Genomic DNA, 21,192 nt, shown 5'->3' on the forward strand with positions numbered 1-21,192 from the left:
TGGACCTCTAAAGGTTCCTTCCTGTTCTAGATTTATGATGCCAAGATCCTATGATTAGTGAATAATATATGCTACTTTTAATAAAAAGTTTTATAGAGAAATGATAATCTGCTATATTGTGTTCTTTCTGCCTTTCTTAACTATGTGTGCCTGAAGAGAGCCTATGAAGTTGGCCTACATACCCATAAATGACCACTTCACAAGGCAGCAGCTAGCAGATTCCTATGTTTGTTTCATTGTTAAGAGAATGATAATGAAAATGATAGAGATGAGAAGAGTGATAAAAATGAACATAACATTTATCTCAACTGAAACGTGTCACTAATTGATCTGGTTGATAACATAGGCTACATCAATCAATCAACAATCATCTCTTAAGCTCCTACTATGTGCTGGGCTCTATGGATGCAAATACAATAAATAATATAATCTCTACTACTATGGTCTTGGGATTCCTGAATGGTCTATTTATTTTATATATGGTAATTTGGTGTCAGGCCTGGAGTCAGGAAGACCTGAGTTCAAATCTGGCCTCAGACTTTTATTTGTTATATGACCCTGGCCAAGTCACTTAACCCTGTTTGTTTCAATTCCTCATCTATAAAATGAGGAAATGTCAAACCACTCTAGTGTCTTTGCCAAGAAAATCTCAAATGGGGTCAACAATGAGCTGGACACAGCTGCAGTGACTGAACAACCACAACAAAATTTAGTGTCATCATTTTTCAAGCAGGTAGAATGATATAGTGGAGAGGGAACTGGAAATTGAGACAGTGGTCTTAACCTCCCTGAGCCTCACTTTCTTTAGATGGGAGTGGTACAGTGAAAGAAACCAGGAGACCAGGGTATAAATTCATTGCCTGATGTTGACTATTTGTGTGACCTCAGACAAGTTACAGCCTCCTGGGGCCATAGTTTATTTTTCTACAAAATTAAGGGTTTAGACTACAAGAGGTCCCTTCCAACGATTTCTGTAATGAGAGGGTCAGACTAGATGAATACTAAGATTCCATCCAGCTCCATATCTTACAATTCTATTTGTTTTTCTTTCAAAGTGATCTTGTTTTAGAGGTACAGCATATACTGGGACCAATAAATTGGCCTTATTTTTCTTAACAGAGCAAGTACCAGGACCATGGCATCTCTCCACATGGCTTCTTCCCTCCAAAAAAATCAATCTCATTATTTTGCATCTGTTTTGCTTACTAACTTTGCTCTATGTCATACAGTACTTTATTGTTGTTGTTCAATCTTGTCTGACTTTTCATGACCCCGGGGACTCTGGCACACCAAGAGGGTTTTCTTGACCACGAAATTATAGTGGTTTGCCATTTCCTTCTCCAGCTCGTTTTATAGATGAGGAAACTGAGGCAAGCATGGTTAAGTGACTTGCTCAGGGTCACACAGCTAGTAAATGTCTGAGGCTGGATTTGGACTCAGAAAGATGAGTCTTTCTGATTTCAAGCCTAGCATTCTATCCACTGTGCCCCCTAGCTCTGTATGTGTGATACATATATACACATATATGTGTGTATGTATAAATATGTATATATGTATATATACACTATGTATCTATACTCTATATGCTACATATATACCATCAGAAAGGAAGGTATTATCCATTCCATTTATAAATAAAACTTAAAATTCCTTGTATTTAGTGTAAGACAGTAGTGACAGCCACATTTTGTTTTCAGGCAGCACCTTCTATCTCAGCATATCAAAGCACTGATCAAAGAGTATTTGGTGAAAACTTTTAACCCATTTTAATGATGGTGAAACAGAGGAGCCCCAAGAAAGGAGCAAATACCAAGTGCCAAAGCTATTTTCTCCAGAACTAGGTCATGTTTTGTGCTAGGCTCTGGTCCAAGATCTCTGGGGCAGTCAGAGAAGAGCAAACATCTCCAGAAGAGGAAAGAAGGTCTGCCAAGTGAGTACTTTCTACGTAACGGAAGGCATGGGTGAAACAAAGACTAAGTGGAGCCCATGAAAACCCAGGACTTACCATAGTGCTGACACGTCTTCTTGCTTCTTAGCTCTAAAGGAAAATGGAAATAATTAGCAACAGAAGTAAGACACCTATTTGTTGTTTTTTTTTTCTTTTTAAAATTCTGAATTTAATAAACTTCCACTAAAATGAGTACATTCTTACATATAGCAGAACTGAAAGGGCTGTACTACTACGTAAAATTTGCTTTTCTTTTTAAGTATGTGATAAATTTAGCATCCTTCAAAACTATCATGCTTGTCCATGATTCTGCACCCTTTTTTCATTCTCTTCTGTTTATTTATGACATGTATTTTTCTCAAGTGAAAATTTTTATATTTCATTCTTTCCAGTTTTGTGTAAAAACAATTTTTAAACATTCCTTTTTAAAAATTTTGAGTTCCAAATTCTCTCCCTCCTTTTCTCTCCTTCCCCTTCTTGAGAAAGCAGTTTGATGTAGATAATACATATCAGTTAGGAAAAACATATTTCTATATTAGCCATGTTGTGAAAAAAAACCACAGACCAAAAAATGAACAAGAAAAATAAAGTTAAAAAAAAGTATGCATTGATTTGCATTCATACTCCATCATACACCATCAGTTCTTTCTCTGAAAGTGGACAGAATTTTTCATCATAAATCCTTCAGAACTGTCTTCGATCATTGTATTGCTAATAATAGCTAAGTCCTTCACAGTTGATCGTCTTACGGTATTGCTGTGACTGTGTACAATGTTCTTCTGGTTCTTCTCCTTTTACTTTGCATCAGTTCATGTAAGTCTTTCCTGGTTTTTCTGAGAGCATCCTGCTCATCCTTTATTATAGAACAACAGTTCTCCATCACAATCATATGCTACAACTTGTTAAGCCATTCACCAGTTGATGGGCATCCCCTCAATTTCCAATTCTTGACCACCACAAAAAGTGCTACCATCAATATTTTTGTATGTATAGGTCCTTTTCCTTTTTCTTTGATCTCTTTGAGATACAGACCTAGTAGTGGTATCACTAGGTCAAAGGGTACACACAATTTTATAGCCCTTTAGGCATAGTTCCAAATTGCTTTCCAGAATTGCTAGATCAGTTCATAACTCCACCAACAGTAAATTAGTGTCCCAGTTTTTCCACATTCCCTACAATGTCTATCATTTTCCTTTTCTGTATGACATGTATTTTTAAACAGAACTCTGAACCTCAGCTTCCACATCTATAAAATAAAGGGGCTGGGCTCCCTGGCTTCTAAGGAGATGGCAAACCACTCTAGTATCTTTGCCAAGAAAATCTTAAGTGGGGTCAGGAAGAATCATATATGACTGAAATGGCTAAATAACCACAAGCTTTTGCCAGGGTCATTCCTCAGAAAGTTTTTTTCTAGCCCTACCTGTTGAAATCCTATTGTGTCCTTCAAGGCCCACCTCAAATATAGCCTTTGGTGATCACCCCAGCCAGAAGTCCTCTCTTCCTCCTCTGAATTCCTAAAAGTCCTAGGGTCTGTAATTCACTCTTCAAAATGTTTTTAATGGTAACTATTTGCATATGGTTTTATCTCCCCTCCTCTGAGGGGAGTGTCTGTAATGCATTTACATCTCTCTTCTACTGCATCCTGCGCCATCTCTAGTCGTCCGGATCTATATCTGGCCACTGGACCCAGATGGCTCTGGAAGAGAAAGTGAGGCTAGTAACTTTGCACAGACCTCCCCCACTTGAATTCAATTAATTTGCAAGTCATAGCATCACCTTCCTGATGTCATGGTCCTCTTGAAAAAAAAAGACAAACAATAACAACAACAATCTCTCTTCAAAGTATTTTTCATTGTAGCAGTTTGTGTATGGTCTTATCTCTCCCACTAGATCACAAGTTCCTTGCGGACAGGAATTTAGGTCTAATTTTTCTTTATAGCCTCCACAGTGGCTGGGCACGTTGTATACTCTAAACAAGCATTTGTTGAGTGAATGGGTGATTAATGAATATATCCTCTTCTTCCTGATTCCCAGATGGAAGTTCTTTTGAATTACAATGGGATTGCCCTACTTTGTATCTCAGGAATTGCAATGCCCTTTGATTCTCCCACTCCAGTTGGTCAAACCTTGACAATTATCTACACAGTAATGTTTCATCCCTGCTGGTCCACTACCAAATTCATGGGAAGATTCACCATTCCCTTAGTATGTGTGCTTACCCATTTCCTATTTGTATTTTTATGCATGATCAATACTCTACCAACTTCCTTTCAGCTCCATTGCTTCCAACATGGAATCCTGCCGTTTGGATGGGTGACTGTCTCACCTGGCCCACTATTTCAGGCAGTGAAAGTGAAGCCTTTTTTTACTTCTCTCATTACTCCCTGGTCATATTCTCACCAGCTGACTTGTAGCTGCATGGCATCTCTCCTTACTACCCCTTCCAATCCTGGGAGGGCCAATCCACTTTCCTGTAGCTCTAGTCACCATCCCTAGTCACTATTCCACTGTATCTGTGGTCTCTCCCAATTATAATATAAGCTCATCGAGGGCAGGGGCAGTCTTTGCTTTTGTAATTGTACCCCTAGCACTTAGCACATAGTAATTGCTTGCTAAATACTTTTTTCCCCATTCATTCATTTCCTATTTTGTATGTGTGCAGTCTCTTTTCCTTTCCTAATTATTCTGTCATGTATCTAGCTTCATTCTTCTCAATTTGACCAATTTATTAAGTTCCTACTCTGAAGTCAAATTCAATTCTATAGTCTACCCACAAATTAGATGACGTCACCTTTGACTTCATCAGTATCTGTTATATTGTCTACAAGTTCACAATTACCCTTTAACGGTCATTCTCCCCTCCACCCCCACCCCAGTTGAACCATGTACCAACTGTTTACTTTGAATATTTAATGTGTGGGAAAGAGACAGATTAGGAGTTACTTTGGGCAAAAGCAGCCAGTGACAGCAGGGAAGTCTAGTGTACCTCTTTATGACTCAGGGATTCCTTATCCAGTAAGATGCTTTTGGGAAGATCTTGTGGGTTGATAACATGACCTAACAGGCACTATGCAATATCCAGGATATTTGGCAAGCTCTTTGTTTGTTTTGGAAAGGGGTTGGTGTACAGCTTTGTGGGGCTAGTGGATAAAACACTAGACCTGGAGTCAGGAAAACTTGAGTACATATCCTTCTTCAGACACTTACTGGCTGGGCAAGACACTAAACCTCTCTCAGCCTTAGTTTCCTCAATTGTAAAATAGGGATAATAATGGCACCTACTTCCCAGGGTTGTTGTGAGGATTAAATGAGATAATATTTATAAACTGTTTAGCACTGAGTCTGGCACATAGTAGGCACTTAATAAATGTCTGTTCCCTCCCTCCCTTCCCTCAAGGACTTCACATTCTATCACACATTCCATCCTTACAAACTGTAGGTTGTTAGCAGGGACCTTCTGGAGGTCAGGTGATAGGGCTAAACATTCTGTTCCGAGATCTCTCTGTAGGTCTCTTAGAAAAACACAGGGAAAGGCCACAGTCAGCAGCATATATAGACCACATCTCCTAGGAAAATTACTCTAGGGTTGATTATAAACTCATTTAGATCCTGAAAAGATTCTCAGAAGGGAACTAGAGAGGACTGAATTAACCCTGGGGGCCTCAGGTTTTGGAATCCAACAAAGAAAGAAAACTCTCTAACTACAATGATGCTAATTATACCTTTACTAAGGTCATCAGTGCATACAGGGACATTATCAATTAAGGAGTGGTGAAAAATCACTGCCAGTGGATCAGCTCCTCTTGTCTCTCTCAGTCTCCCTTAGAGGCTCGTCTTGAGTTATGATAGCAGCAGCCTATGCAGGTTATGAGAATCTCACGGATCAGAAGAGCAATCCCTGCCTCCCCTTACAATTGCTTTTATCCTCAAATGTTGGATGTCACATCAGCCCAGGGTTTGGCACAGCTGTCAGCTGTCCATACAGGGGCTACATGACTTGAGATTATACATCTCTGGAATCTCCCCCTCCGCAACTGTACAACCTTAATTTTTCTGGATTTTCCCCTCCCCTTTTAATCCTGTTTTCTTGTTTCCACATAAAATCTTACAATGCCCATTGCCCTTGGGGTCTTTGTAGATCTAGGTACAGCAATCAGGACTGAGTAGAGGTCATAGCTGTGCCTGCTGAAAATCTCTTGCAAGGACACTCTTTGTATGTGGGGAAAGAACATTCCATAATATACAAGGAGAACTAGGCTTATTATGTCATGGGATAATCATAGGTGCTAGTTCACTTGACCGTGCTGAAGGCATGGCCAGTTGGCTGTAGTCTCCCAGTTATGTTGTTAGGAATTGTAAGTTGTCCCATATCTTAGTGGAAAGGTCATCTAATGAGCTCTGTCCACTATAGGTGCAGACACCCAGCTGCACCTGTATTTTAATTTCTAGTTGAAGGTTCTACTCATGTGACTCTTGCCCAATTCTTTACCTGCTATGAACTTCTATGGATTTACACAGGATGGAGAAAATTCATTATTTTATTCTAATAGTGAAGCATCTCTCTACAAGGATCAATCAACCTACCAAACAAATTATCTCCTAAACTGGGCCAGGCACCATGCTGGTAACTGAAAACACAACATGTAAAAATGAAACAATCCCTGCTTAGTTAGGTGATGCAATGAAGAGTGATTGGCCTGAAGTCAGGAAGACCTGAGCCTTAGACACTTATTAGCTCTGTGATCCCTGGGCAAGTCACTTCACTTCTTTCCGCCTCACTTTCCCCATCTGTAAAATGGGGATAATAAATAGCACCTACTCCCAGGGTTGTTCTGAGGGTAAAATGAGATAACATTTGTAAAGCACCTTATAAACCTTAGAGTGCTATTTAAATGCTAGCTGTTGTTATTGTCAGCTATTAATATAATAAACATGTGACATAATATTCCACTTATGGAAACATCATTAGGATCATAGAATCACAGATACGTTGAGAGCTCAAAGGGACTTCAGAGATCATCTTGACCAACCCCCTGACTTTATAGATGAGGAAAAGTAGGCCCCTGAAACGTTAAGTGATTTGCCTAAGGTCAGCAGAGCTTGAATTTAAACCAAGGTCCTCTGGCACTACATCATAGAATTACACATTTCTAAGCCGGAAGAGACCTTAAAAACCCAATATCTTTTTTCCTACCTGATTTTTCAGGTAGGAATGCCCACTATTTCATACCTGACTCGTCATGACCCAGGCGTGGCTTAAACCCTTCCAATGAAGGGGAACCCAGTGTCTCTGGAGGCAGAGAATTTTTTTAGAGAATTTCCTAGCAACTAGTTGGCATTTTCTCCTTACGTGAAGCTGAATTTGCCTCTACCACCCTACAATGTCCATAGATCTCTCCTCTGAAGTCAAATAGGAAAAGTATCATGCCCCTTCCGACACCTTAAGTAGCTATCACGTGCCGTCTCTTCCCCCTACCTCAGCCTTTTCTTCTTCAGGCTGAACAGGCTCCTTATCCTTGACTGGTTCTTATAGCTCTTGAACCCAGGACTCTCCACCAGCCCTTTGAGATGATTCTGTATTATTCCACATACTATCCGAACAAAGGAAAACTCCTCTAGATGCTTTGTGAAACTGGAACCAATGTCAGTAAGAGACATAGAAACTACCCAAATGATAGCAAAAATATGTCTTCTGTGATGCATATTTGGATAAGGAGAGTAATGTTTCCAGGTTCCCTCTAATTTGACTAGATACAAAAATTGCTTCTAATCTGGTTACTCTTCAGGTTTTCGATGTCATTTCTGTAAATAGTGGGGCCCAGACCTGAACACAAAATTCTAGATATGGTATGACTTGAACGGAGTACAGAGGACATACTGTCTTTCATTTTTAGATGCTTTGCCTCTCAACAAGTTTTTTCTTCTTTAGATTTTAAACTTAAAAAAAATAAATATATCTTAATTTAATTTTTTATTCAAAGAACATGGAAAGAGAACTGTGTATGAATCCATGAATCTCTATTATTTACCCCTCATTTTTGAAGTATTACATTTAGTACAGTAGTAGTAACAGTAGTAGGAGTAGTAGTAGTAGTAGTAGTAGTAGTAGTAGTAGTAGTAGTAACAACACTGCCCTCTATGTCCCCTCCTGAACATCTTCTGCTTCTCCTCTGTGTATTTTTATGTATTTGATAGTCCTTTTCTTTCTTTTTGGTTTTGCTATTATGACTACCTCTTTTCCTGAATAATCCTGCCATTCTCTCCTGCCACCAGAATAAAAGTACTTCCTTGTACCATATGTGTTTAGTCATGAAAAACAAATGTATTTATTAGTAGTGCCTAAAAATGTGTTTAATTCTGCAGCATTAGTCTATCTTCTCTCTAAAAGGCTGGAAGCATGATACATCATCAGCATTCTGGAGTCATGATGGTCATTACAATGATCATAGCTCTCAAGTCTTTCATAGTTATTTATCTTTATAATGTGGTTACTGTAGATTGTTCTCAAGGTTCTGCTCACTTTCCTCTGCATCTGTCCCTAAAAGTCTTTTCATTTTTCTCAGCATCTATCCCTTTTGTCATTTCTTATAGTGTAATAATGTTGAATTACATTCATATAACAATTTGTTCAGCTATTGCCCAATTTATATACATCCACTTTGTTTCTAGTCATTTCCTAAAACAAAGAGTGTTGTTATGAATATTTTTATACATGTAGGTCCTTTCCCTCTTTCTTTGGTATCTTTGGGGTATATACCCAGTAGGTATTGTTGGGGAAAAGGTAATAGTTCAGTGGCTTTTTGGTTCTACTTTCAAATGGCTTTCCAGAATTGTTGGACTATTTCATAGAGTTCCTGTCCTTCAATTATCCCCTCTGTTAATTGTCACTCTCCTTCTTTGCCGTCTTTGACACTGATGGTTTTGAGGTGCAACCTCAGAGTAGCTTAATTTGCATTTTCTAATTAGCTAATGGAAGCATTTTTTTAAAAATGGTTGTTGATAATTTGCATTTCTTCTCTTGAGAACTGCTTGTCTATATCTTTGACTGTATATCCTCTGGGGAACAACTCTGTGTTCGTCTATGCTTCTCAATGTAACCTAAGATTGTATTAGCTTTTGGGGGCTGCTATAGCACACTAACGGCTCATATGGAGTTTGTTGACTCCTACTGAGCTACTCATATTTCCCCTTCATCATGTTGCTTCTTTAAGGTTGAGTGATAATAATCCTTACATTTATCAAGGGACAAATGTAAAACCCTAGGTCTCAAAATATCTCAGGATATCCTTTAGAAATTGACATTTCAGTATCATCAACTGTGATAACTAGTTTTCCAAATTAATTGAAGAAGCAGAACACTTAGCCTACAAGTTGAAATCATTAGAAACAAACATACCTACAAGTTAACAGTGAGTCCACTTTCTGACCTAGGCATTATTTGAATTGTCCTTTTGTGTCAAATAGACCTACTTCTTTATTCTTTTGTCCAAGTCCATATTCTTCTTTTTAACCTTCCTCTCTGGCCTAGGAAACCTCTTTCACAACTCAGGAAATGAGCCTAAACTTCGTACTTGTGATGAGCAGGGGTGTGCAGGTAGATGTTTAACAACCAGCTTCCCCCACTACCACCAAATGTATACACAACATATTTTTTAAATTTAATCTACATTATTAACATTTTCATCATTGCTTTCTCAAGTCTAGAGAATCATCAAGATAATAATTCAAGCCTTGATTTGCATTGTTTTCTAATTTATGACACATAAATGTTCACACTGAAAATTTAACAATCAACTCTCAGGAACTGGTAAAAGCTGGCTCTAGCACATGCCTGTTATGTGGATCCCTAAAGCCCTTAGGTATCTGAGAGTACTCCTATCTAAATATGACAGTAATTATCATAATGTAAATATTTGTACTGAATTAAGATGAATTGAATGTATCATACTAGGGATATGGACAGTGAAAAGCCCATATGTGTAACTTTAATTTTCACAGTTTATAGATTTAAAGCTAGAAGGGATAGCAGAGCCCAGGTAATCAAATCCCCTGATCTTACAATTGAGGAAACCCAGGAAGGTTTAGTTAGTGACCTGCCTAAGGTTAAACCATTTCAGAGACAAGATTTCACAATTAAATGTGAAAATCATTCTTACATACTTTTTACTCAAAGGTCTCCACATTGTTGCAATGGTAGCTAGGTGATTCAGTGGATAGAGTGCCTGGCCTGGAGTCAAGAAGACCTGAGTTCAAATGCAGCCATGACCCTGGGCAAGTAATTTAACTCCTGTTTGCCTCAGTTTTTCATCTGTAAAATGGGGAATCATAATAGCACCTACATCCCAAGGTTATCATGAGGATTAGATAAGATAATACTTGCAAAACACTAAGCACAGTACCTGGGATGTAGTAGGTGCTATATAAATGCTAGTAAGCATATTATCATCATCATTATTATAATTAATGAAATTGTTTTGTACTATGATTTGATGACTGAATGCATGTGGATTTTAAGACACTGTTGCAGAGGGGTATTAAAGAGAAACACTGAAGTCTTGGTCCCATGGTTCTGGAGAGAAAATCTATCTATTTTCAGCCTCATTCTAAGCTAAATCCAACAATTTCTTGTTTTTTTTGGGGGGGGGGTTTGTGAGGCAATTGGGGTTAAGTGACTTGGCTAGGGTCACACAGCTAGTGTCAAGTGTCTGAGGCTGGATTTGAACTCAGGTCTTCCTGACTCCAGGATCAGTGCTCTCTTCACCGTGTCACCTAGCTGCTCCAATCCAACAATTTCTTAACCTCTCTCAGACTCAGTTTCCTTAACTGAGTAAAATAGGCATGATAATAGTACCTACGTCTCAGAGTTGCTGTAAAAATCCAATGAGATGATACATTTGAATTGCTTTGCAACTCTTAGCCGCCATATTGCCTATTGTTAGCCGTTTTTATTGAGTGCCTCGTAGGAGTGGGGAACCTGCAGCCTCGAGGCCACATGTGGCCCTTTAGGTCATCAATCGTGGCCCTTTGACTGAATCCAAACTTTACAGAACAAATGCCCTTAATAAAAGGATTTGTTCTGTAAAACTTGGACTCAGTCAAAAGTCCACACCCAAACACCTAAAAGGCCACATGTGGGCTTGAGGCCACAGGTTCTCCACCCCTGAATCCATTCTCTTGGATGTCAGCAATGGAATGGCAGCAATGCAAAGCTGTTTGTTGAAATGTTAGTTGGTCCAGACCTTTTGCTTTTATTGGTGTGGGGAGTTCCCTCTACCAATGATTGCCAGCAAATACTCTGCAGCATTCTTAGGGAGTTGCCTTGATAAAAGTCAGTTTAACCACAGTTTGCCTGTGGTTAAACTGCTGCCATTTTTTTGGGTGTTGCTGGGGCTACTGTATCAATATCCTGTCTCTTCCAGAAAGTACAATCTAATGAAAAGAACATTGGGCCGGGAATGAATACAGCCGGGTTTTAGTCCCAATCCTGGCACTAGTGAGTGAGTTTTTTACGTTCTTCTTCCTCCTACCAAGGACTAAGTAAGAGCCAGGTATCACTGGAGGCCTTTCACCCAAGCTACCTCCAAGAAGGAGAATGAATGAGGTATGGTTGGGAATGCATACCCAATAAACACCAGCCTTTGGAATGGAGCCTCAGGTATGGGCCACCTTAGTGTTCAAAGCCTAGGTTGAGGGAGGGGCCTGGTCCTTTGTAATGTCTTGCCTGGAGTTTGGCCTTATCCTCTATCCCCTAGAAGAGAGAGAGGTGGCTTCCTGAGCTCAGACGTGGACAAGATTTATAGTGGTGGAGGGGAGAAGCAAATAGGTGAAAAGGAAGGGTTTCCTTCCTTCTTTCTCACACTTGGCCTAACTAATACCTAGTTAATAAGAATAACTAACTAAAGAATGGAGTCTTCTCCTGAATCTTTCTTGATTTTCATAACCAAACTCCCCCCAAAAGTTGTCCATATACCTTAGCTCTACTGTCTCTCTTCCCATTGATTTCTCAACCTAGGATCATAAGATCAGGAACCTAGAGTTTTATGGGATCTCAAAGGTCATCTAATCCAGCTCCCTCATTTTACATGTGAGGAAACCAAGGCCCAGTGAGGTATAAATGATTTTCCCAAGGTCACACATAGATAATAAGTGTCAGAGCTGGAGGCAGAGGACCTAGGTTCAAATTCCTCTTCTGATGCTTACCTCCTTGGGCAAGTCATTTAACTTCCCTGGGCCTTCATTTTCTCATCTGTAAAATGAAGAGATTGAACTAGATGGCCTACATCCAGCTCTGCATTGATGATCTCAGGATGGTTCCTCAGCTTTCATGGCAATTCTCTAACCTAATTCTCCTCCTACCCATACAATCTCATGTTCTCAATGTCCTTTGCTGTATACCATCCAAGGCCATTCCTTCTTCCTATGCCAAACTTAGGTAATCTCAATGGCTCTGTCTAGGCACTTCTCTTTTGTCTTATTTTTGTTTTTTGTTTTTTTTGCTAAGCAATGGGGTTAAGTGACTTGCCCAGGGTCACACAGCTAGTGAGTGTTTTGTTTCTGAGGCCGCATTTGAATTCAGGTCCTCCTGACTCCATGGCCAGTGCTTTCTCCACTGAGTCACCTAGCTGCCCCACACTTTTCTCTTTCTATGCCCATGTAACCTGAGTCCCAAAGCCCATTGACATGGGACTCTTTCCTCACTGGCGGAGATCAATGCCTGAACTCACATGATCTTTAGGTTTTTGGTTTTTTTTTTTTGAGTCAATGAGTCTCTTTAGACTCTCTTCAAAACTCTTCAGTCACACATGCCTGTTTGAATCTCTTCAAGTTTTGGGGTGCTTTTGGCTTCCAGCTTTGAGAGAGATGGATTATGCCAATCCCACTTCAGGTTGCTGAAGGAAAAGACTACGGGAAGAAGCCAACATGAGGGGAGCTGGCAGTCTCCATCATGTCCCTGTCTTTAACTTGCCATATTAGAGACTTCAGGAGACTTCCCCTTGGATGAGATCTAGGACTCTCTCTCTTAGTGGAGCTGAGTTATTTCACTCCCAGTGAGAGAGCATCTTCACTCTGTATTGTCTGGTATACATTCTCTTCTGTATATTTTCTCTGATTTCTTTTTTGCTATCAACTTGGATCAATGGGCTTTGTTACTTACTATATGTATTTATTGGGAAATTGATATTTGGTGGGAAAGGAATCAAGCCTTGGATATAAAGCTTGGGGTCCTGCTTCCCCCAATAACGAACAGTAATCAGAAGTTTAGCTTGAATCCGAAATTCATATTCCCCAGGCTAATAATATTTAAGGGTGTATATAAATACAACTCTAGCCCAGTGTTCCCCCTCTCTAAGGAGAGCAGAGTCTGGTCCCAACTTCCTGTATCCCCTCCTGACAGGAATGGAAGTCTTCCTTGGAGAATGGAAGGTGGGAAAGAGGCTAGAGATGACTATTCAGCCTCCCTTTGAGGCACACAGGACATCTCCATGCTACATGAGGAGGGACAGCCCTCATTATACTCTGAGGACTATTAGTCCTCATCTTTTTGTGGTTGACTCCTAGATCCCTAGATATAACCTTAATCTCTTTCCTGATATCCTATCCCAGATCAAAAACTGCCTGTTGGACATCTCCATGTGAATGTCTCATAGACATTTCAAACTAAATATCTCCAAAACAGAAATCCTAAAACTCTCCCTCCTCCAAACTTCTAGATAGAGTACCATGATCCTTTCTGTCACTCATGCCTCCTCCTCTCTAATGTCCTAATGGTCACCAAGTCTTGTTAATTATACCTCTCCAACAACTTTTTTTTTTTTTTGGGTGAGGCGATCGGGATTAAGTGACTTGCTCAGGGTCACACAGCTAGTAAGTGTTAGGTGTCTGAGACTTGATTTGAACTCAGGTCCTCCTGACTCCAAGACCAGAGTTCTATTCATTGCTAGCCACCTAGCTGCCCCCAACAACTTTTTAATATACCTCTTTCTCACAATTCATATGGCCACCAGTGATATTCAGGCCCTCATTACCTCTTGCCTAGATTATTTCTGTAGTTTCCTACCTGGACTCCCAGGTTCCTCTCTTTTTTTGTAACACCTCCATAGATCTGCCAGAATAATCCTCCTAAAACACTTCTTACTACAGCCAGGTCCTGGTAATAAGTATGTCTCTTCCACTGCTCAAGAAACTCTTCTGGCTCCTTATTATCTGTAGGATAGAATAAAAATTCCCTGGTTTGGCTTTTAAAGTCCTTTACAATCTGGCTCCAACCTACCGATCCAGGCATATTCCACATTATTTCCCCTTGTAATCGGGCCAGATTGGTCTGCTTGCTATTCCCCAAACTTAATATTCTATCTTCTGCCTAGGATGTTCTAGGATGTCAGGACAGTTTTCCTTTATGATTTTCATCTAAGTTCTTTCTTTGATCATGGTTTTCAGGTAGTTCAATAATTCTTAAATTAACTCTCCTCAATCTATTTTCCAGGTCAGTTGTTTTTTTAATGAAATGCTTCACATTGTGTTCTATTTTTTTCATTATTTTGACTTTGTTTGATTGTTTCTTGATGTCTTATGGAGTAATTAGTTTCCACTTGCCCAGTTTTAATTTTTAAGGAGTTGTTTTCTTCAGTGAGCTTTTGTACCTCTTTTTCCATTTGACTAAATATGCTTTTTAAGGAGCTATTTGCATCAGTGAAAATAAGTTTGTACCTACTTTACTTTTTGGCCAATTCTTTTTTTTTAAGGTGTTATTTTCTTCAGTATTTTTTGTGCCACTTTTACTAAGCTGTTCATTGTCTTTTCATAATTTTCTTCTCTTGTTCTCTTTTCTTTACTTAATCTTTCCTCCACCACTTTTATTTGATTTTGAAAATTATTTTTAGCTCTTCCAGGAATTCTTGTTGGGCTTCTGTCCAATTCACATTGTTCTTTGCTTTGCTTCTAACTGTTTTGACTTTGTGTCTTGATCTTCCCTGTCACCATAGTATCTTTTTATATTCAAGTTCTTTTATTTTTTTCTGTTGGCTTATTTTTCCAGCCTATTTCTTGACTTTGAACTTTATGTTAAAGTTGCACTCTGTCCCTGACATGACTTTTTTCAGGCTTTTTTGGACTGCTGTTTTCAGAACTAGTTCTGGGAATTTGGAAGTTTTTGGTGCTTCCAAGGTGGTGTGATCCAGGGAGAGGTGTGGTCACTGCTCTCCTGGTCTGTGCTTTAGTCTTTACCCAGGAAGGGCCCCTGATGCCTTGGGAATTGCAATTGATACTATTGCTTAGGGCCCCAGCTCCCTCAAGACCGAAAATGCTCTTCTCTGCCTTTGAACCATGACTCAAAAGTAAGTTTAAGCAGTGGAGTTACCAAACAACATCCAGTCCTGCATCCAGTGCTAGCATGGGGGTTCTCTCTTTCTGACCAGATCCCTTTACCATCTCTGGCTTGAGATCTCTTAAAGCATCTTGGGCTTCTGTTGCCACCATCAAGTCCCACCACTAGTGTTGCGTCCATGTGGGCTCTGGGCCAGATTCTACCTCCTGCTATAGACATCTCCTTCTGACCTTCTAAGTTGTCTTGGCCTGGAAGAATATCTCACTCTGACCTTTTGTTGGCTCTGCCATTCCAGAATTCGACTTGAGGTATTATTTTTAAAGTTGTTGGGGTGGGGGGAATATTGGGAGAAATTGGCTGAATGCTTCCTTTACTCTGCCATCTTCACTTGTTCTATATCTTAAAGTACGAAGGTAATCCTATGAAGTAGAGGTTAGGAGAGAATGCAGTTCAGACATGGGGGATGGTTAATACAAAGGGATAGAGATGGGAGGTGGTGTGTGTGAGGAACAGAGAGAAGGCCATTTTAACTAGATCACAGAGTTTGGCGGGGGGGGGGGGGGGGGGGATCATGTACAATGAGATTGGAAAAGTAGGTTGGGGCAAGGTTGTGAAGGACTTTAAAAGCTAAACAGAAGAGTTTATCTTTGTTTTTAGAGACAATAGAAAGCTATTGGAGTTTATTGGGGAAAAAAAAATCAGCAAAGCTTATCAGTGCATTGAAAAAGTCTGATAATACATGTAACGTACCATACCCAGGAATCCTCCAGTTTTGTAAGGGAGTGATAGTATGTGTCTTCTCATATCTCTTCTTTGGAGCCAAACTTATTCTTTGTAATCTTGCAACATTAATAGATATGTTGAATTTGAGATGTCTCCAAGACATCCAGTTTGAAATGTCCAATAGGCAATTGATTATGGGAGATTAAAGCTCAGGGGAGAGATTGGGGCTGGATATATAGATCTATGAGTCATTGGCATAGAGATGATAGTTAAACCCAGAGAAGCTGATGAGGTTACAGAGTGAGAGTAGAGAGAGGAGAGAAAGGTTCTAGGTTAGAACATAGGGGGACCACCCACAGTAAGGGCTCCTAATTTGAATCATGAACCAGCAAAGGGTATTGAAAAGGAGCAATTATGTAAAAGAATCAGCAGAGAGTAGTGACACAAAAGCTTTGGGGAAAGAGCATCTGAGAAGAGATAGTGCTCAACAGTGTAAAATGAAGCAAAATAGGTCAAGAAGGATGAGGGATGAAAAAAATACCATGAGATTTGCCAATAAAGAGATCACTAATAACTTTGAAGAGATCATTGTCAGTCAAATGATGAAGTCAGAAGCCAGAATGCAATGGGTTGAGAAGAGAGATGAAAGGAAAAGAGGCAGTGAACATTTTTTTGTAGGATTTTGGGTCAGAAAGGAAAAAAAAACATATGGGATAATTGTTTGAGGGGATGGTAGGGTCTAGTAGAAGCTTATTTTAGAGCTTGGACATTTTTGAAGGCTATTAGTAAGGAACCAGTAGATAAGGAGAAATTGAAGATTGGGGTAGGGGTGGGGAATGACTGAAGTTATAATCTGCTGGAGAAAAGAAGAGGGAATGGTATCAAGGGCCCATGTTGGTGATTGTCAGAGACAGGGGAAACAAGGAAGGAGTAGGGAATGGTGTCAAGGGGAGATGAAGCAAGGGGAAAAGAATTTCACATCAAATGACCCAAATTTTCTCAATAAAGTGGAGGCAAAGTATTCAACTATGGGGTGGGGAGGGAGAAGTAGGAAAGGTTTGAGCAGAAAAGAAGTTTGGAAAAAAATTTCATGGGGCATGAGATAGGGAATTAATTAGGGAAGAATAAGATTGCCTTGCTATAGTGAGGACCCAGTTGAAGTTGTATCATACAAATCTATAATATACCTCATTGGAGAGTATGGCTGTATGACTCCTTCCAGCTTCAGTCATCAGCATGTAAGCAGAAGCTGAGGAGTCAGACAGTGGGATTAATACAAGGCTGAGGTTTTGCAGAGGATAAATGTCACTAGGACAAAGGGGTAAGGGATTGGAGAGCAGAAGGCAGAAAAGAGCTGAATTGGCTAAATATGAGGTCAAGATTAGAGTGGAGGGAGTGAAATCACACTAGTACTTGGAAAAGCACTGAAAAGTGGGGAGACTAGAGGTTTGCAGTCTATAGAATGGCTATAGTAATATATAGAATGAGTTGAAGAGGGAGAGAAGCAATGGTAGGAGTTTACAGTTAGAGGAAGGTCAGAATTCTTAATGGTGGTGCAGCTAGGTGGCACAGTAGATAGAGCACTGGCCCTGGAATCAGGAGGACCTGAGTTCAAATACAGCCTCAGACATTTGACATTTACTGGCTGTGTGACCTTGGGCAAATCACTTGACCCCATTGCCTAGCCAAAAAAAAAAATTCTTAATGGAACCTTTCAGGGTAATGGTGATATCCAGTGTGTGATCCCTGTGCATGGCTAAGGTGGAGTGAAGGGGTAGGTCATGGAGCTTAAGGAGGGTGGAGAATTTGAGGAAGCATCATCATGAATGTTGAAATCCTCCAGTATAAAAGTAGGACTTTGAGAGGAGATGAAGACTACGAGTCAGGTGAACTCCTTGAGAAAGGAGGTAGAATGATTTGGGAGCCAACATACATCTGTCACTGTTATTTTGATTAAGAGGACTGTGTACTTCAAAGGAGGAAAAGTTGATGAGTACTGTGACAAAGGGATAGCCAAGAAGTGGTAGTGCAGAGTGAAGAGGATCCAGACTCCTCTTCGATGATCAGTGTATTATGAGGTATGGTTGAAGGTATGGTACAGCCAGACCTGGAGAGGAGGGCGCCAGGGATATGTTGTAGAGAAGCAGATCTCTGTGAGGGCTAGTAGCTGGAATGAGTGTGAAGGAAAAAGGTCTAGAACAAAGGGATATTTGTTTATTATGGAACAGGAATTCTAGAGGGTACAGTGAAAGGGGCAAATGGTGTTAGAGTGGTCCATGGATGGGATTTGGTCAAGGAGAACAGGGATGAGGGAAGAAGAGGTGGGGGTGGGGATGGTTTTCTCTTATGGGACTGTTGATTGATTATTACAGGAATAGAAAGAGACAGGTGGTAGGAAATGCTTAGTCAGAGGTAATAGTGGGTAGCAGATGAAAAATTTAGCTCACAAGGGCTAGGGATGGAGGATTTTAATAATTTTTTTGTTTGCTAGTTCTGTGAGAGATAAGGGGGAGTGAGGGGGGTCCCTCCCCTCCTTCTTGGCCTGCAGAGGGCACTATGTTGGACCTGGGGCTTGGGTTCACCCACCTTGGTGGCACTGCTGTTCAGAGCCTGCTGCTGGTACTCCTCTATTGAAGGGCTATGGAAGGGCTGGGGCAGGGGCAGAGGCAACAGCAGTAGGTGGGTTGTGCTAATGCAGCCAGATCCTTTCCAAGCCTCAGTTCATGTTGCACTTCCTATAGAAGATCTTCCCTGATTCCCATGGTTATTAATGCTCTATATTTCTCCTTAACTAATCATGTAAATATTTATCCTTTTCCATGCTTTATCCCTTAGAAGAATGTAAGATCTCTGAGGAAAAGGCCCTTTTTTTTGGTCTCTTTATCTCCATTCTCTAGAATAGTGCCTTACACTTAGTTGGCACTTAATACATGTGTATTGGATTGTTTTGGATGGTATTTGAAGCTATTAGATAATCTGCGGAAGTGAGTCTCTGCCCATTACTCTTGAACCTATATCTCAGGGTCTCTGTATCCATCTCCCACCTACTCAGCTTAGGGTATTTTTCCTATGTTTTGTCCTTGGTATAAACATCCTTAGTTATAGCTCTATGTACCAGAGTTTTTTCTCCATTGATTTAGCTTTCAAAAAAAATACAAAACAAAACAGTGTCACCTTCACAACATGATAAGACATTGGAGTAGGATTTTAGCGGACCAGCATACTACCAAATAAAAACTAGAAACTGCACAGGCTGGAGTCAGAAGACCTGGGTTCAAAACCTATACCTGACACTATCTATGTAACCTTGGGTAAATCACTTAACCTCTCTGTGGCTCAGTTTCCTTATCTGTAAATGAAGGGTTGGACTAGATGACCTCTGAGATCTCTTTCAACTATGGATCTATACTCCTCTGTTCCTATGATCCATATAAATCCAAAATTCCGGGATTTATATCAAGAATGAAGGTTGGTTCAATGTAAGGAGAACTATAAACATAAAAGGGTATATTAATAATGAAAACAAAAATATGCATGATTATATCAATAGATGTTTTTAAAAAAAACAGAATTCCATTCTAATTCTGAAAAGCATAGAGAGTTCTCAAGGCTCTGGACTTGCTAGAGCTCTCAAGCCAACTAGTTCTGGGGATTTGGAAGTTTTTGGTGCTTCCTAGGTGGTATAATCCTGGGAAAGGTATGATCACTATTCTCCTGGTCTTCACTCTTGTCTTTACCCAAGAAAGGCCCCCGATTCCTTTATAAATGGACCTTTCCTTAATATAGTGAATAATGTCTATAGGAAACCAACAGCCGGCATTAAATGTAATGGAGAAAGGCTAAAGGATTTTCCAAAATGATCAGTGGTAAAGGATGTCCACCACGGCTACTGTTGTGGGAGAAATGCTAGTAATAACAATGACAAAAATGAGAAATTGAGAGGATAAGTATAGACAAAAAGGAAACAGAGCTATCACTTTTTGCACCTATTTAGAGAAACTTAATGAATTAACTAAAAATTAATTGAAAAAAAATCTCACCAAAGCTTCAGGATAGAAAATAAACTTACATAAATCTTCAGACTATCTGTATATTATTAACAAAACCCAGCAGGAAGAGATAGACAGAAAATTTTCTTTTTCTTTTTTTTTTTTTGTTTTGTTTTTAGGCAATTGGGGTTAAGTGACTTTCCCAGGGTCACACAGCTAGAAAGTGTCAGGTATTTGGTCTGAGATCGGATTTGAACTCAGGTCCTCCTGACTTCAGGGCCAGTGCTCTGTCCACTGCGCCACCTAGCTGCCCCAAGACAGAAAATTTTCATTCAAAATTACAAAACATATTTGGGAGTCTCCCTATCAAGATGACACAAAGGAACTGTAAGAATGCAACTAGACAACGCTCTATAAAAATAAAAACCTGAATAATTGGAGCTGCCATTTGTTCATGGTTAGGCTGAACCAATATAATAAAAAAGATAATATCACCTAAATCAATATTCTTATTCAGTCCCCATCTATCAAACTATCAAAGGATTACTTTAAAGAGCAAGAAAAAAATAACAAAATTTATCTGGAGGCACAAAAGCTTTAGAATCCAAAGAGAAATAAAGAAAAAAGTGTGAATAATGTCAAGCAATTGCAATTCTCAAACTATGTTACCTAGTAGTAATGCAGCCCTCTCTTCATATTGGTAAGTTCCACGAATGGTCTACCATTTCATGATCACCAGGTTAACTTCACTCCCAGCTTTCCCATGAGCTCTCTGAATTCCATCTCCTTATCAGCATCCTTTTCAGGCAGCATCAACCCCTTTTTTGATCGGTGAGTCACAAGATAAGTACCTTATGCCATGATCATTTTATCTCAGCCCCTGTCTCAATTTTTATTAAGCCTTAATCACTGAATGGACCATCTCCAGTTGTCCCAATCTATGTCTGTCCACTGGACCCAGATGGCTCAGAGGAGAAAGTGAGGCTGGTGACTTTGCACATCCCTCTCTCACTTAAATCCAATTCATTTGCTTGTCATGGCATCACCTCCCTGATGTCATGGTCCTCTTTGAGAACAAAGGACAAACAACAACATCTGTGAGTAGAAAAAGAACTGCCTCTGGGGACCAAACTGGAACTGGCCAGTTGGGCAACATGGCTTTTCTCTTTCTTTCTTTCCTTCTTTCCTTCTCTTTCTTTCTTTCTTTC

General features: G+C 39.9%; 1 protein-coding gene across 1 annotated transcript in view; it reads right to left on the reverse strand.

Moving 5' to 3' along the window:
* FBXO40 (F-box protein 40) overlaps positions 1 to 21,192 on the reverse strand; it is a 47,154-nt gene that overhangs the window by 13,063 nt on the left and 12,899 nt on the right. Inside the window, exon 2 of the mRNA XM_027845145.1 lies at positions 2,006 to 2,038. Coding sequence (XP_027700946.1) covers positions 2,006 to 2,008 — 3 coding nt within the window. The 5' untranslated portion in view covers positions 2,009 to 2,038. The remainder of the gene's footprint in view (positions 1 to 2,005; positions 2,039 to 21,192) is intronic.

Source organism: Vombatus ursinus, unplaced genomic scaffold (genome assembly GCF_900497805.2).
Source record: "Vombatus ursinus unplaced genomic scaffold, bare-nosed wombat genome assembly UNPS02014959.1, whole genome shotgun sequence".
Taxonomy (NCBI): Eukaryota; Metazoa; Chordata; class Mammalia; order Diprotodontia; family Vombatidae; genus Vombatus; species Vombatus ursinus.